The 18,228-nt window shown below is 39.5% G+C and overlaps 1 protein-coding gene across 2 annotated transcripts in view; it reads right to left on the bottom strand.

The window, feature by feature from the left end:
• Nucleotides 1-1,381: 1,381 nt before the first annotated feature.
• NUP133 (nucleoporin 133) overlaps nucleotides 1,382-18,228 on the bottom strand; it is a 29,035-nt gene continuing 12,188 nt past the window's right edge. The window contains exons 13-26 of one of the 2 annotated variants that reach the window (XM_081855808.1): nucleotides 17,661-17,824; nucleotides 17,455-17,546; nucleotides 17,146-17,370; nucleotides 16,447-16,569; nucleotides 15,847-15,946; nucleotides 14,292-14,534; nucleotides 13,121-13,254; nucleotides 12,431-12,589; nucleotides 10,855-10,990; nucleotides 9,820-9,938; nucleotides 7,269-7,349; nucleotides 6,068-6,132; nucleotides 1,921-2,009; nucleotides 1,382-1,614 (exon numbers count right to left, since the gene is read on the bottom strand). In XM_081855808.1, coding sequence (XP_081711934.1) covers nucleotides 1,478-1,614; nucleotides 1,921-2,009; nucleotides 6,068-6,132; nucleotides 7,269-7,349; nucleotides 9,820-9,938; nucleotides 10,855-10,990; nucleotides 12,431-12,589; nucleotides 13,121-13,254; nucleotides 14,292-14,534; nucleotides 15,847-15,946; nucleotides 16,447-16,569; nucleotides 17,146-17,370; nucleotides 17,455-17,546; nucleotides 17,661-17,824 — 1,867 coding nt within the window. In that variant the 3' untranslated portion in view covers nucleotides 1,382-1,477. The remainder of the gene's footprint in view (nucleotides 1,615-1,920; nucleotides 2,010-6,067; nucleotides 6,133-7,268; nucleotides 7,350-9,819; nucleotides 9,939-10,854; nucleotides 10,991-12,430; nucleotides 12,590-13,120; nucleotides 13,255-14,291; nucleotides 14,535-15,846; nucleotides 15,947-16,446; nucleotides 16,570-17,145; nucleotides 17,371-17,454; nucleotides 17,547-17,660; nucleotides 17,825-18,228) is intronic. The other variant, XM_081855809.1, reaches the window with a different exon arrangement.

The raw sequence follows: 18,228 nt of genomic DNA, 5'->3' as shown, positions 1-18,228 counted from the left end.
TTACTCTTCCTGATTTCACACTTGTGAAGACTGTAACCCTATGCACACCTTCATGGGAGTAAGCTCATGTGAGACTTGCTTTTGAGTAAATTTGCAGAGGATGGGGCTGTATATCTCTTACGAAAACTCTATGAACAACATACTCTCACCAAATGTATTTTGGTCAACAAACAGTGACATGGGATGGGGGAACCTCCAATTGACTCCGAGGTCTTCAGACAGCAGTAACAGAATTTCCAGCAGATGAGGGTTAAGCAGCACTCGCCAGTGTTAAATACAACAAAGCAAGCTAAGTGGATTTTAGAGACAACAGGAGGGAAATTCTAGCAGAACCTTCAGTCCATATTACTAGACACAAAGCCAAGCAGTAAAGTCTAGGCAGAGAAATGGCTTCATTTTATCACTATCCATTTTAAGTCATATTTTTAACTCCATTATTCTCTAGATAATACCCAAGATACGCTGCTTAATTCTTGCTATCAAGTACAGTGAGCCCCTCTTTGCTATGCAGAACTTTGGATCTATTTCCAGTGGTGCTAATGCATATCTTTTCTACATTGGTTTGAACATGTCCAGATAAGTCTATTTTTCCGAACACATTCAGCTCCTCCACTCTTAGCGCCGTATTAGCACAGCAAGAAGGGAAGCCATGGAATGATAGCAGGGCTTTTAAAACTAGAAATTGGACTCTCTTCAACTGATTTAACTTATGACCTTCTCAGCTGTTGGATCAAGTTCTTCTAATAGGCATTTAGCCAAGGCATAAAGTAAAATGTGTGGGGAGGCAAGTTGCTTTGCAGTCAATCTGTGCATGCTTAGCAGTCTGTAAGAAAGATTCTCCGTGACATTTGTCAGATTAAAGCCACTAAGACTAATAAAGTTAGCTATCTACTCTTTTAAGCATTAGAATGTATAAATTCTGTGGATTGTACAGCAACCCAGCAACTCAAAACAGCCTGGTATAAAACAGAGAAGAGACACTTCCAAGAGAGGCAGGCAGAGAACAGCTTTCTAGTCTTCATGCCATTACCTAGATGGTAGTAGACCGTGATACCGCAATGTGGTGAGCACCAAAACTTTCATTCTTTATGTATAAAATATCTGTGGACCTGCAGTGTGTTTGTAACTGAATAAAAAGCATTCTTCAGGATAAGATTGAAAATGGGATGGATTATATTCATTTACTTACAGAAGCAGAGCACAAGTCAAAAGCTGGATTACTGAAGCAAGAGGATATGTCTGTTCCAAACCATGTTTTAAAGCTTGAGAGTGCACAGAACAGTATTCTTAAGCTTTGTAAGTTTTTGTCTTTGTCAGATGGAAAGGCTACCAAACCTTCTAGATACTCAATGAATTCTTTACCATTTTAAAGACGGACATGTTCTTAGTTAACATAAAGATTTTATTGCAAAAAAATTTAAAAAGTGTACAAAAAGTTCATTCTTTAGAAATGGTCTTTCTAAAATTCAGAATTCTCTCAGGTCTGCCTATAGACATAAAGTTCGTAATTTGCTTTAAGTACAAATTCTAAGTATGGTTTGCATGTTAAGTGTTCAAGTTCATCTGCTTGCATTAAGTCTTTTACCCCAGGTAGATATTCGCTGAGCTGAATTCCTAAAACAGAAAGAAGTTATTAGCTACTGTAAACTGCAAACGTTGAGTGATCATTGAAATGCGTACCTACATTTCAGAATAACTTGTCTAGGCCCGGGGTACAGTGATAATTTTTCAAAGCACTATCATTAATGGGTAAGTTTTATTTTCAAACGACATTTGGCAAATCCCTTCTGCCCTTAGCAAACCATGCCTTATTTTCAATTTTGCCTACTAATGATATTAACGCCATTTGATGTAAATATATGTAAAGCAGAGAACTCACAAAAACCTATTTCTGAGCATATTTCACACAATAATATCTACCTTCTTTGAACAGCTTTTGTAGAATTTTCACAAATATGCTGTCTTTAGATGCTTCAATTGGATCATCTTTGCCTTCTGAACTACACCAACTGTAACCAAAAAATAAAAGTTAGTACAAATAGAATATATATTTTAAAAAACAAATATATACAGTATTAAATCAGAATCCCCAGTGTCACTTTGTGTGTATTTTGATTATTTGTGTATCCTTTACTCAATTTCACATCTTTCAAGGCCGTACAGTATTAAGAATGCTAAAATGTATACGCTACTTGACAAAGATTAAAGTAAAAAATAATTATATGTGCCTCACTATGGATATATATATATATTTTTACAACTAATAAGCTACACTTCCAAACACTGCAGGATATATACATAGAAGTGTTAATACTGGGCTGTCCCCTGTAGTGGGATTAGCAAACAATTTTTCAGAGTGACCTATGCCACAGAAAGAGACTTATCAAGTATTAGAAATGGTGTGCAACCAGCTTTTTATTTCAATATACCTTCCGATTCGGTGTTGTTGCATTATGCAAACAGCATCCATGCTCCAAAACATTGTCAACGGAGGAAATGTCCTATTAGCACATTAACTCAACTATCAGCCTTAATTTGCCCTATAAGCAGGTTTTCAGAAGTGTCTCATTTGCTGGATGCTGGACCAAGAGAACTCTGAAATCATGTTTAGAGTTCCATTTCAATACAATCAATAAATCCATTTCGTATGTCTTTCAGTAATGCATTTTTTAAAGCATTGTCAAAACCTTTGCATAAAGAAGACCTTCCTTAATTTCCCTTGCCACTACCATTTACTTTAAGAATTTCCTAGGAAGGTGAAAATGGATGCGTTAAACAACTATGCATGCTGGGAAAAGGATCTATTTCCCTACAACTTCCTTTGCATTTCTATTCGCTACTTCACCTTCGTCAGGAGGGCACAAAATGTAAGAGAGAAACACAGTCCACTACCATATAAGGAAGTCACCAAGTGTTCCCCACAAGCCTCAGGGTACTACCCAAGAATTCAGTTGCCATATATAGCTATGAAGCAGGGATGCATAAAGGATTATGCACAATTATGCACATTCCTGAAGAACAGGTAGTTCAAAGTGTCCAATGCAATGATTTGAAGATGCATCAAAACTCAAGATGACATATTCTCATGAATAAGGATTATTCTTGCATAGCTATTTTATCTAAAGCTCAATCAATTGGGCATATCTATTGAAATGCTAAACATGCTATTCAAATGAAGATCAGTTTCCAACAAATGTTTCGGCTGCCAACTTGGATATCAAACCTTGACAGATTTATATTTAACTTTGTTCGCTCAGAGTTTATATACTATTTGTGCATAGTGATCCCTGTTCAGTGAATCCTTAAATTGTTCTTAGTATAGTAGGAGAAATAATTAACTCCAAAATCCTAAACATTCCATGAAGCTAGAGAGGGCTGACTTCTGAGTAAACCTGCACAGAAACCCGCTGGGCTTCAAAGGGGTTCACAGATTTCTTTAGTGTTCAGAATAAGTGTACCTCAGATATTCACTCAAATGTCTGAAGGTAGAAACAGCAGCTCAGTCTTGCAAGGACTTAGGGATTTAGCCCTAAGCAAGTTTGAAACACAGTGTTGATTTATTCCATCATTATGCTTTAAAGACTGAGTATTGTTTTAGAAGCTGACTAGGTTTTTGAAAATTAAAAGGTGGGATATGGGGGTTTTCATTTGTCATAGGGGCTGTCTGGAACAACCTGCAAACAGGCATGTTCTAAACACCACCTGACACAAATACAAAAAAACACACCTTCAACTATCTCTTGATTTAGAGCCAATAACATTTGGTTCAAATGCTATTGTAACTGCAGGCAATTCCTTAAATGGAACATGTAGAATAGGCCACACACAGCCTCCTGGGGCACACTCTTTGGTCCACTGGCCTCTCCTCCCATGCCCTGCCCACATTGCAGCGCCATTTCCCCACTACTTGGTTGTTTCTGCCAACCAGCTAAGTAGTGAGGTGTGACAGGTCATGAAACCCAAGTTCTCACCCCTGGTGCCCAAGTGATCAGTGACGGCTGAGTTGCAGGAAAGGGGGGGAACTGCTGCAGAGGCCTGCTGCTGAGGGAGAAATAAATCTCTCTCTCTACCGGAAGCCTGCTGTATTTCCATGTTGTGCCCTTAGAGAAAGACGCCTATTTTGAAGCATGTAGTATGGAACACAAGCAAGCTGTCAATGGAGAAAGATATTTGGCCCCGCCCACTACTGGCCTGTGGTTCCTCCAGATTCCCCCATGATTATCATCAATCATCTGAAGTGTAAAAGAAATGTACCACTGCTGTGCCGTTGGCCAGAGAACAAAAAAAAAGCTGGCTTGGCATAATAGTTAAGAGATTCTAGTTGCCCACAGTTCAAGTCTCATCCCTGCCAAAACCTGTTGGGTATCCTTAGGTAATCTTAATTTAGCCCCCCATCTGTAACAGGAGGGGAATTATTAGCTTCTCTGAGGGCTACCGAGGATGACCAGGTTCACACATCATATTAAACTATGGTTTACTGTGAATGTGTAGTGTGCACTTGCATACTACTGAAGTTGCAGTCTTTCTGCTTCCTGCTAGGAAACAAACTATGGCCTGGCTTGTCACCTTGTCCAAACCCAGGCTGATGGTTTGTTCACCCCAACCAACCAGGAGTAGTAAAACGTAAGGACAAAATTTGTTTGGAGAGACACAAATCATGAGCCTACGCAGACAACCTATTATGGATGTGTTTTCAATAGAGAACAGTTCTGTCTAAAGTGCATCTTCCCCATAGCTTATACAACCTACTACAGTGGTACCTCAGGTTAAGTACTTAATTCATTCTGGAGGTCCGTTCTTAACCTGAAACTGTTCTTAACCTGAAGCACCACATTAGTTAATGGGGCTTCCTGCTGCTGCCGCACCACCGGAGCACGATTTCTGTTCTCATCCTGAAGCAAAGTTCTTAACCTGAAGCACGATTTCTGGGTTAGCGGAGTCTGTAACCTGAAGCATATGTAACCCGAGGTACCACTGTAGTATAATTTGAGAGGCACCACACCCCATATTAACTTGCCAGTTCTTTATCATCATTTGCCAAGACCCTTTGACATGCACCTCCTCAATTAGACATCAGATCATCATCAAGGGACAGTCTCAAAATTCTTTGCAGTGATGCCCTGGTTGTGGAATGCTCTCCCTTAAGAATTTTGCCTGGCACCCACACTGCTATGATTTACTGATTTAACCAATAATATTGTAGTCACTTAAAAGTTTTATCTGCTATCTTGTTTTTGCACTTTAAAAAATATTTTATACTGTACACCAGGGGTGGGCAGAAGGTAGACCAGAATTTTCTGGTAGATCTCTGGGTGATCTGCAATAGATCAGCAAGGATTTTTGACTCCAACCTGTTTAACAATAACACAACAAAATAACCCCCCCCCGGGGGGGGGAGACTTGGTAACTAGGAATAGATTTTTGTATGGAAAGATTGTGAGCTCAGCCTCACTTCTAATACTCAAATCCCTGTCCTCAACAGCTGCTTAGAGGCAATGTGTTCTTCAATTCTAAGCTCATGTCTTTTACACCTTGTTCCGGTCGGTGGATCTCAGGGTTCCAGTAACACACAAAGTAGATCCTGCAAGCCTCAAGTCTGCCCTCCCCTGCTGTACAACACCCTGAAATCTGATATGATGAAGTGTGACATAAATATGTTTCGAAGAAAATATTCAATCTGGTACAAGCAGCTGGGAAAACTACAAATTTTAACAGAATATTAAGTGTACTAACAAGTTTTTATACAATGGCTACAGAAAAAAGGGAGAGATAGGAAGAAGGACCACTTAATCAGCTCTTCTATTTGAGTTCTATTTTTCTCCTCTCCCTAATTGTTTCCATTCAAGCTGGTTTGATTGTTATAAAATAGTTGTTGTAAATTAAAGACCTGAGTTTGCTTATTTTCCCCTTCCTCTGTCATCACATTTTCCTTTTGTGTTATGTCTTTTAGACTGTAAGCCTACATGTAGGACCTGTCTTTGTTATTGAGTTTATGTGAGCTGCATTCTTTACAGCCAAAAAGTGGGGACAAAAATGCTTTAAACAAACAAATAAATAGCTTGCTTACCTATCTCTTAAAAGAGCTTTGCAAAGTATTTTAAGTTTAAGATCATTTATGTCCACTTCCTCATCCTTCATTGAAAGGAAAAAAAGAAAGAAAATAAATATTAAATTGCATTGGAGATTTTAGAGAAACACACATTATGCATTGTGATTATATCCAAATTCAATAGTTCACAAGCTAAAAACATGACCAGAAGTAAGAAAGAGGGACAATTTTCAAGGGTATGGGCCAGAAAATAGCTTTTTGAAGTATGTCTGAAAATGGATTATGAGTTGATGGGGAAAGAAGGGGAATCTACATTAAAAAGACTTCATTTATGCCTTTTATTTATTAAAATATGCATTTTATTCCAGCATAGCCAAGCATATAGAGACTTTGCACAAGAGTCTCTTAAGAACAAGAATAAAAAACGTTTTTCCTCTTGACCACAGACAGAAATACCAGACTGGGAAAACTGTGGCAGGATGAAGAGGGCAAGCAAGAAGATGCAAAGCCATGTGCTTTCTAAACAAGAACAGATCAGAAAGAACAATGGGACCTTCAGAGAGGTTCTCAGTTTTGCATGACCCACAATGTCCATACAGTTATGTAATCATACATGTAAGCTCCTTTAAGGTGATCAGTATATTATTGTGCTTAGGGAAATGAGCAGACCTGGTCTGATGCCACAGAATGTGACCCAGAGCACTTAACAGTTTGCAGTTCAGTTTTTGTGAGAGGGAAAGTGTCAATTTGGCTGGGATCAAGTGATACAGAATGGGTCAGAAATATTTTAATAGAAATATTAATAAAATAAAACCTAACACAGGGGCAGGCGGAGGACTGAGAAGAGGTCCTGGGACATTGCTATATCATGAATCTAGATCCCGACAAGGATACCAGTTGGGGTAGCGACATCAATAACTAAAAAGAAGGTGGGTGGGAAATGATCAATTTCCCATTCTGATATGAACTGATATTTGACTGATGGCATCACTAAAACTGAGTCACAGTCTTCAGTTTCAGTTTTAATGTTTTCACAGGTTTAGCCCTCCATTATTGTTTTAAAAGATGGCCAATAAGTCACGCAGTTGGTATTAGATGGGACTTGAGTATTTGGTAGCTGAGAAATAAGAGGTTATGTTTGTTTATTTTTTTACAGATGGGGGAGGGGACTGAAAAACATCCTGGTTCAGAGATCACCAAAACTCATTCATTTTCATACCTCATCAATATACTCCAGCAGATCGAGTGCCTTCTTGAAGTCATATTCATTAGCCCTTCTGTTCTCAGGGGATATGTACAACTATTGCATGAAAGATGGAAGGACAACATTATTTTTAGACTCCAAAACAGTGTAACTGATCTTGTTAAGAACTCCTTGTGGGAAGACCACCCTGGATTCTAACTCATGTGACTGTTGACTGAAATATGCCTTCATTCAGCTATAGGCATTTTTATAGTAAGGAAAAGAGTCGGGGTTTTAAAAAGGCATTCCTCCAATATTACAATGGAAAGATTACACTGCCTATAAGGTTGCTATATGATAGGCTCAAATTTACAAACCATTTAAGGCTTTGGCATTCCTAGCCTATTGTGGTAGGAACATAGTTCCACAAATAAGTACTCTGTTATAGAACAGCTCAGTGGCAAAGCATCTGTTTGGGCTGCAGGAGGCTCAAGGTCCAGTCCCAGCATTTCCAGGCAGGGCTGGGAAAGACTTCTGTCTGAAAGCAACACTGAGCTAGATGGAGCAAGGGTCTAATTCAGTACAAGACAGCTTCCTATGTGCAAAAAATAAAAATAAAAAATCATCTGCAATATTCTGGAAAGATAAATACCTCCAAAGGACACATGCATATTTACTTTAATAGAGTAAGCCCTCAACTGACATGGTGGTTACATTCTGGGGATCACACCTAAAGCCAAAATTGCTTATAATCACAAAACAATGGGTGCAATGGTGGGTGGGATTGCCAAAGACTCCCCCGCCCCCCATCCCCTTTCTATTTATTTTTATTATTTGCCAAGAACATAAAGCTGGATGCACACAAGCTAAATGTCTGTAAGTTGTGGGACTGTTTGAATTAAGATCCAAAAGTATGGTTGCAGTCACACAAGTTAAGCTATGGTTCAGCACAATGAGCAGCTTTGTTCAGATTATAGCTGCTTCTTTTAAAAAAAATAAAAAAATCCTAAACTTGAATGACACCAGGGTCAGAAAGGAAAGGCCTTGCTGATAGAAGAAATTAAAAGCAGGGTCTGGCAGTGATCCAGGCTGGAAGATTATTAGGGGGCATCAGAGCTGCCTGGCTTTAGCACAGCTGTTAAAGAAACCCCTCCCCCCTTTCTGCTTACAGAGACTTCTTCTGTAATACCATTGTAATGCCTAAACACAAAAACATTTGGACCCCTGTTTGCCTCCCAGGATGGACTTCGAAGAATGCAGAGGCAGAAAAGGAAAAAAGCCCTTATATATGTAATGCTTTTACTAGGGGTTTTCATTCATAAAAACATGCACACAATTTGCCACACCTGTCTATCCTTCTGGTTTCCTTCATTCAAAGGACGAAAAAGTGTATTTACCTAGAAACTGTTTATAAGCTTAGCTCAATGGTGTCCCAATCTCCGACTATTTTCAAGAAAGTGTAAGTGGATTTGTTGAACATTCCTAGTCACAGATCTTGCCACAAAGCAAGCACAGATTAGTGCTCTAATAACCCATAAACTGTGTGTATAATCAAAACCCACTGCATAAGGCATCTGGATATGGTGGCAGAGGACAACGTCTATGGAAGAGTACAGCCAACTCATCTGAAACAGGATACGTTCCTGGTATTTGAGGCACAAAATAATTTAACCCAAACACCACCATTCATCCAAGGAGCTGAGAGCATTATACATGGTTTGCTCCCCATTTTATCACAGCAAACCTATGAGGTATGTTTGCACTGAAGATTAACTCTTTTGACTCAAACTGCACAGCAGACTCCCTGCCAAAATTTCCTGAATTTGTTTTGATTGCATTGGCAAGGTCACTAAGATTTGTAATACAAAGCAGTCAGGACAGACTCGGGGCAGCTTCATTGGGTTGTATCCAAGTGACTCTGTGGCAGCAGAAAGCACTTCTACTCAAGCAAGGCAGGGCACTCGGTATCTATCACACAAATTTTCTAGCCATCCCTCCTTTCCTGGGGTGTGGAAGTTCCAGCACACGGGCCAATCTGGGCCTACCAGGGGGTCCAATTTGAGCCAAGAGCACAATTTCTCCAAACCATGCCCATCAACTGCCATCACTGGTGATGTCAGGTGATAGACAGGACCTTCTTGGACAGCCCACCTCCACTGATTCCTTCAATCTCTAAAAAAAGCTCAGCCTTGAGCAGGCAGTGAAAGCTCCAGACAAGTTTTTTTCCTTCACTGCTGCACAATGGAGCAGTCCCTGCCAGAGCTGGGCCCCCTGTCTGCTTTATGGAGACATCGGCTCTGAAAGACTGCTCCATCACACAGCGATGAAGAAAGACTGCTGCAAAGAGCACACTAAGCACAAGTGATTTTGACCGGTGAGCGTGGCAATTCACCCGTCAATTGTGATGCCACAGTGAGGCCATGGGGCTACCGAGTTGTCTGCTGGGGTCAGGGGATCAAGGCATGACCCATTTTCATCCAGTCATTTTACCCAATATTATTCAGGAACACAAAACCACATTAGAGAAGAGTCTTTCGACAGAGTAGCTCAGAAATTCAATACCGGTAGGACACTTAATAGTACATACCTCAATCAGCTGTGGAGCACTTAACACTGGCATTTCATTGAGATTAATTTTTTTCTCATCCAGCAGCTGCTCAGGTAGAGTCTCTTGGTGTAGCAGAAAACGCTCTTGTTCAGTAATTTCTTGTATACATGAAATAAAAAGCATAGTACAAATGACTATAATTCCAGAGTAAAAAGAAAGTATTATTTACCTAATTATGAATATTCCATCACGCTCAAGGTTTTCAGTGAGCCTGAAGACCAGTAACTCTACCTCCACCTGTAACCTGCCAGTATGTTTAGTAGCCAGACAGACCACTTGCTACAAATTCCCTTCACTTCTTGGCAAACAACTGGATGGCTGGTTGGAGGGAGGATTTTGACAAGAAGCTTTTATTTTCTGGCCTCTAGCATAGAACATAAAGGCCACCACCACCACCCCTAAAAGTGGTGGGAAGTCTACCTACAAGATCCCAAGGGAGGAAATTCTGTCCATGTATTCAGAAAGACTTGTAAATGACAGCCCTTGCCATGTGCTACCTCCCAAGTTATTGATAATCATGTTGAAAGCAGGCAGCAAAAATGACACGTTTTCATGATAGCGGACTGCCCCCCCCCCCCATTTCTGCACCAAAGTTCTATGGAAAATTCCTTAATATCCTAGTGATCATTCTCAATGTTGTTTAAAAAGCAAATATACACATTATAGTTACATTACAAGGTGGTGTCATCTACTAGCTAAGCATCATCACCCACTGAATTAACCCCTTACTTCAAGTGTTGCACACCTTACTGGAGCAACATCAGAAAGATGGAAAACTTTTACATTCCAACCACAACAGTAATTGTTCATAGATACCTGTATTAATTTGTTGTGTGTGGCAGCCAAGAATTTCAGTGGGGAACTGACAAACTGCTTTGGAAACTAAAGCTCTGTCATTGGTGTCTCAACCACCATATTGCTGGGATCACAACTGACCTTGTACATCTAATAAATTAAGGGGTATCTTCATATAAAGAAAACTTACTTTAAACTTTACAATGGAAAAAATAGTACCTTCAATTTTCTCATTCTGCATCACTTCTGATACATCAGAAGCCAGTAGAGACAGTTTACACAGGCCAAGAAGAGTTTTCTTCTTTGCAAAGTACCGAGTTTCTGTATTTGCTAAATTCTGCAGTGTTCGGTTAGCCTAACATTGACAAAAAATACTTTTAATATTTCAAGTGATGTAAAGCTCAACATGTAAGTTTATTTACACACACACACATAACAGGGACATTAGTAATTTGCATGATGATTATATATTGTTATTATTTCATAAACATGTTCAAATTCTGATATGGCCAAGAAGAATTTTCTTCTACAGTGAACAATTTTATATAACTCTGAGAATAACAACATGCAAAAGGCAAGATAGGGAAGATGTTAAACAGCTGCACTAGAGGACACACGTTAAAAGTCACTGAAAATAGAAATGGTATCAAAGCAAGTCTATTATGAAGAAATGGTATTTTAGGAATACATTGATTTCAGGTAAATATTTCTATTATGTTTCTTCAAACAAAGCTCTAAAGAGAATTCACACCCCAGTATTGTGAATGGTGGTGACCATTTTAGGCACATCCAATTGACACGCAATCACCAATGTGTGAGTCCTTTTGGACCAGGAAGAAGGCAGAAAGGGGGTGTAATGGGGCAGGTTGATGCTCATTCCACTGGCTCTCATGGGGGCCAGGAGTAGAAACCCTGTACGAAATGGTCGCCTCCTGAAATTATAATGCTAAGAAAGAAGAGAAACTCACTAAAATAGTGACTGGATCTACCAGAATAAGAAAAAGGAAAAGAGGAAAGATATTACAAAAACAGTTGCTTGCTAAAATATCTGATTTTATAACTTGTCCAGTATTTAGGCTGGGAAGCTTTTTTTTTAAAAAAAGTTAAGTTATATTTTGCACTTTTTAACAAATAAAACAAAACAAAGACATTCATTTGTCTAACTTGGACCCAACAGCTTAATATTTACAAAGCTATCAGAATAACCTCAGTGAAGAAAGAAAACTACAGAATGCTAGGTCAATTAAGTTCTAGAAATATTTGATGAGATTACAAATTACCTCTGTGTCAAGATTTCAAAGAACAGAATTGCCTCCTATGCATATTATTTTTACTTTACATGGGGTAAGAGCCAGAGATACACAGGAACAGAATAAAACTCTGATACCAGTGTTGTTCTACAAACTGTTGTGGAAAAACTATTGGAAAACTCAGCACAACACAGCAGAAGGCAAAAGGATATGCAATGCATTGTGCTAGCACACATTGTGGGAAGCGGTGCAGGTCTTCATACGAGATGCTGAACAAAGCTATGCACTATCAGAGGCACACTGCTGAATTTCAGTTTTCTTTTGTTGTGCATGTAACTTGCGCCAAGTCAGGAAAAGCTGTTCTGCTTGCAGAATCCCACTAAAATGGTAGGTGCAAATACACAGAGGTCTCCACTTGTTCCTTAGATTAACAAAGTGGGGTACCTGTGTACAGTCAGTCACATTCTCTAGCTCTGCAAGGGGTCTCTACCGAGGACAGAGCAACTACCCATTACAAATACTTTGCTTTTTGTATAAAGCCTTACCTTTTCAAAATCATTGCTGTTGATGTCGTGTAGCCAGCTGAGTTGCTCATGAGCTTGTAAGAAGCTGGCCAACTGGCCATGCTGAGCAATGGGCTGTGATAACAGCTTTCCCCGTTTTCCTTTTTCCAAATACCAACGGAAGAGGAAATCTGAAAAATTCTAAAAGTAGCAAGAATGTGGTCAAGCTTGCAAGACTGCAACTTGTGTTAAAAATAATAATAATCTCAAAATGTAAACATTTTTACCAAATGGGACAAGTTTTAACATTCCAGCATAGAAAAGATTTATAAAAGTTCTATCACTTGTTTCTCACATCAGTGAAGAAATAGCTGTTTACAGTGGGGTCCCCTTCACCATTCCATATACCAAAGTTGACCAGATTGACAGATGAAACTCACTGCAACACATAAGTCATGGAGCACCCAGAGTTCTGTTCTCCAACAACTCAATTCTCCCCTAGCATCTGTTGCCTGATGCAGCCACCTAATGGCTAAGCTTGGTTATTTTCTCTGTAACTTATGAGGCTCTTGGATAGTCACTATCTGTATGTGTAATAAGATAGCTGCTTAACAGAGAAAGAAATCTGCACTGACATAATTCTGAAAAATAACCCGACAGCAAGTCTGAGGTTTCTCCTACAATATACACTTACTTAACAGCCTGTTGTTTGGAGTAAATAAAGAACATTACCTGATCAGCAAACTGTGTCATGTAACGTTGCAATCTGGTCTGGTTATCAGTCTGCTCACATAATTGTACCAATATGTCAAAGTCACAGTATTTTTCTGCTAGAGCGGCAGCCAGCTGGTACTGTCCAAGAGAAACTGAACAAAAACAAACAAGGAAAAACGCCCACAATAAAAACATGGCCATTTTGTGAAGACTTTTTTTTTTTAAAAAAAAAAGATAAATGAGTGTGGCTTTCAAGGGCATTTTGCCTCTAGATAATTGTTTTCAAAAACTATAAAGAAGTTAGAGCAATTTGCAAAGGGTATACTCCACATGCCATTAGAAAGATCATAGGCTCTATATTATTAAGTTGAAAGACTATGCTACATCAAAGAGTCAGTGGGGGGACAATTTGATTCAACCAATAGGATTTGGTTCCTGTGAGTGAAGGTGGGTACTGCATTCTCCCCAGCAACAAATAATGGAGTAGTAGGACAGTACAATTTTTCTCCTACAGAAGAGCTTTGAACCACCAGGGACCACCGTGTTGCCCGCTGTGTTTCCCACCTGCATGGATGAAGGATCGAGTCCTCAGTAAGCAGAGCTTGCTGCTGGAGAATGGCTGGGAAGCAAGCCTGCAGTTAGACAAAACACACCATTTCTCCTGCCTGCAGTGGAGCCTGATAAGACAGACAAGGAACAACCTGGGGAGACACAGCTGTTGGCAGGGGGGCTTCAAAGTTCCTTATAACTGAGGAGTAAGGGAAAAGTTAATGTTAGGGCAGAGGGGGCCTGACTGTAATTCCTATCAAGCCAAACTCTAGCATGGAGAAGGTGCCAGGGAGGAACTCCTAAGCAAAGGATTAGGTTCTGACAATAATACAAGAACACGTTCGTTCGTTAATAATTCCTTGCAAATTATCTTCCCCTTAAGAAAAAGCAACTCAACATTGCCTAGAATCGAAAAACTAAGAACCAAACTGCACAATGTGAAATGTTGTTGAAATATTCTAATCCATTTTTGATTTGACATTACAAGTCTAAAAAGAAAACTCTGCTCTGAAAGCTAAAAATAGGCAAACATTATTGAAAAGAAGAAAAGAAAGGAGAAGAGCATTTCCTTCTTCCCCTGCTTTCCTATACCCATGGCAGAGACTTAAATGGGACCCTGTATAATAACCGCAGCACTTACGTAGTGGTGACAACAGTTCAGATCTTTTCTGCATGTATTCCATTTCCAGACTGTTATAGCGTTCTTGGTACTCTGGCCGGTCCACAGATTTAAGCTGAGAAACATAACCATCCAGAAAGCAATCTAGAAGTGCCACCAGCTGTTCTGTCACTATGCTACGAAGCTTACTATTAACCTGAGGATAGACCTTCTTCAGAATGATTTCATGTTGCTGTATTATAGTCGTTCGCACACCAACGGATGCTTGAGAAGACAGGAAAATGAAATATTAAGGCATTATTATATTTGGCATATGGAATTTGAAAAATGACATATGATAGTATACCAAGGGGAAATTAGACACAAGAGGCCGTTAAAAAGTAAACGTATCTACTTTCCATAGCAAAGCAGCAACCCCCAGCCTAAGTCTTTTAGTGGAACAGCAGCACTGCACAGCAGAAAAAGAAAAGCGTCCACATTAACAATCCTAGCAGAGCCAAGGCTATGGCTGAGAAGAAAAGACAACTGCTTGAGCTCAGTGTCAAGTATGCCCTCATGCCTACCTTTCCCCTCATGAAATAATCTGAAAACTTTTGAAACAATAGGATAAAATCCTGTTCTTTACACCAAAACCTAATACACAGGCTTCTTTCCTTTACAGCTTTAAAACCATGGTTTCTAAAAGTCTCTCAGGGTCACTGCCTGCATTACAAAATTCTACATGGAAGGGATTTTCAAGCAAAATGTTACAGCCATCCGGTACATAGATTTACTTGACGATACATGTGCACATGCATTGGAAAGCATTTGTTATAACTTCCATGTAGGCTCTTAATTCTATGATGCGCAAAACAACTTAAAAGCACAAGGGAATGTATCAGATATTTCCCCTGCAAAGCCACCTGTACTGTGATGTTGCTTGCAATTTTTACGAAAGTGTAGATTTCAAGTTATTGCAGGCAGGAATGTAAGTCTATAATAAGCTTAGGGCTTGTTCACAGGAACAAGTGTTGTACCGAGTAGGAGAGAGACTGTGCCTCAGGTTAACTCAGCTTTCATCTGTCCTTTCCTGTCTGATCTCTCCAGGAAGAAAACAAGGTGCAAATTTAAATTGTGGCTGAGAAATCACATTTATTTCGAAATGCCATTAAAAAATAATAATCACAATTTAATTCAAGTAAGTTTTGACATCAGTTTCCAGGGCAACCATCTTAAAAGTTAACAGCACTACTAGCCTCCTAATGTTATCTGCACCAGTAAATAAATGCTTATGTTTGAATGCACAGACAGCAGTAATGGCCTTACATAAGCCATAATGATGATAAGCAGGCAAGCATGTTAGCCCAGACATTCAGGATGAGGATATAATAAACAGAAATATTTAAACACTAAAAATGTAACATTTATGTTCAAGAAAACCAGTGAGGTATTTATGAAACATGGCACTATTGAGTTAGAAATTTAAGAGCAAGGGCAACAATTTGAAAGGCTAATAAAGTACTCTTCAGTGGATTTTATGTAGAAAGAGCAATACTGTGTTACAAAACCATTTATATAAGATTTTCTCTATTCTCACCTGTCCATGGAACATATTCTGGTTCCATTTCGGGAGGCTCTCTTATTTTATATAAAGCAGCTTTGGACTGGCGGTCTTGGATAGCAGCTTGCAGCATATCCTAGAGAATATTGACACAGAAAACATAGGACGTTACCAAACATAGGATTTTGGGGGAGTGTCATCTAGATATTAGCACTCATCATTTTTTAGTATTATTACATTTTACATTTCTGTATCCTGTATTATGAGTCCAAGTCACACTGTATCTTCCCCTCCTTTATTCTGGGTAGTTTCCAACAGGTAGTGAGAATAACCAGTTATTTTACTGCTACTGCAATTTTCTGTTTTCTTCTGATGGGAAGAGATTTTGGGAAATCAACAATATTCATTTTCGTTCATTTTCGTTTTACTGCATGTGATCTAAAACTGTCCAACCTCCCACTTCTTATTAAAACTCTAAATTAATGTATGATCCTCTTTTCAAATTTAATTTATTGGAACTGGAAGGATTTAAGCTATGAAATCAAATGGGGCTTTAAAACATTTAGCTGGGTGCATTACGTCCAGTTTCCTAGGTCGTGGACTTTTTACCGTTACTTAATTTTTGAAATGTAATACCTTTATGATATTGTTTACATTGACGACTATTTCAGACCATTCCTCAGATTGAACTGACATATCCTTCAAGACTTGCTTCTCTTTTTCCAGTAAGCATTCAAAAATGGTATCTATCTGTGACACCTGAAAAACAGAAAAGAAGAAGGAACACTGACAATTAACACTGCTGATCAGGTATAAAAGCAATGATTCAGCCTGATATTTTATGCACTGAGCAGTTTAAGTGTTTCACTTAGCACGTTAAAAGCACATTCATACACCCAACCAAACACCCTGATGCTGAAGGCTGGGGATACGATGATCTACTAGCTACCATAGGAAGCTACCACAGGCACTAGAAGTGCTAGCCTGGAGCTGGAAAAACAAAACCTCTCCTCCTGCCATGTGTGAGCAGCAAGGCTTCAGGTGTGGTGGTAGAGCATCTCCTCTCAGCTGGGAGCTTAGATTGCTCCGCGAATCTCATAAATGGCTTTTCTGCCATTTAATTTTCATTCTTAGAATGGATCTATAAGCATGGGAGATTTTCATTAGGCACTTTCCTAAAGGGAAAAGTATTCATGTTCCCACCCCCATCCCAAAGTATGGATCTAAAAGAAGAAATATAGAATGTTACATGGATTCTCATGCATTTTATTAGGAAATGCTATTCACACAGAAAACGATAGATGTGGTTGTAGATAAATTATTTCTTTATATCACCTCTCTGAAGAAAACATCTGCAGGAGTTAGACTTGACGGAACGTCGTCTTCTCTTTTCATCAAAGCAGTCTCTATTGCAGCATTGACCACATCTGGCAATCTGTAGTGATGGTTCTTGAGAGCAATAGCTGCCGCTAACTTTTCTGCATGTTCACATAGTAACCACCGAGTTGCCATTGGTATGCCCCGTACTGGGAAATTGCCCAGGCGACCAAATAGACCCACCTTGGATAGAGAGAATTGTACATAAAAATACTCTTGTGCCACATCCTATATTGCCACATTTACACAAGAACATTAGGTACCTACCTGACGAAGAAAGTCAATGAACAGAGAATGGGCCTTTGTCTTATTTTCCAGCTGATGAAGAAGAATGATGGAAGAATTTGGAAAACTAGCTGCTTTAGTACAAAAAAAGTGACAAGGAAAGGGGTTTAAAAGTTAGTATAACTTACAGTCTTACTTTCTTAAGGCTGTACAGTCAGAATGTCCATTTTACACATGAGACTTCTCACCTTCAGGTACTGATTCAGCCCATCGTGGGTCAGATGTAGGATAATCATCCACCAAATTCTCACTAATTTGAAACACAGCTCTGTCTAGGTCTGCATCAGGGTATGCATCTCCATGCTGTGGAAAGAGCTCAGCAACGATGATTTGTGCACCTTTCATATTGTTACTGAAATGAAGGGAAACACTTGGTGAGTTGACTCTTAGAATGGAACACTGGTCCTGACTGGGAATGTTGCTTTTAACTGCATATCTGAGGGTGTCCAAGTGGGTCATAATCCCTCCAACTGCTTGGAAGACAGGAAGCTTGTGATTGCATCCCTCCTGCCCATATTCAAGAAAGCCCCTTCTGCTTGCCCTTCATTTCTGTTGCCCTTCATTACTGTACGACGACATCAGGAATCAGGAAGAACATCCATAAAAGGACTGGGGCTGGGGAGGGGCAGAAGGAAACATAGCCAAGGCTAGCTGTGTGTGCACTGAAACTGGATGCTCAAGACCAAAAAAACCTCCAGGTGATTGGTATGTGCAGACAGCTAAGTGGGTGGCATTGGCACCTGCTAATGCTCAACT

Source organism: Podarcis erhardii (assembly GCF_964252035.2).
Source record: "Podarcis erhardii genome assembly, chromosome: 3".
NCBI classification, from domain to species: Eukaryota; Metazoa; Chordata; class Lepidosauria; order Squamata; family Lacertidae; genus Podarcis; species Podarcis erhardii.
The sequence above is the reverse complement of the archived record's forward strand: the minus strand, read 5'-3'. Positions and strand labels throughout refer to the sequence as shown.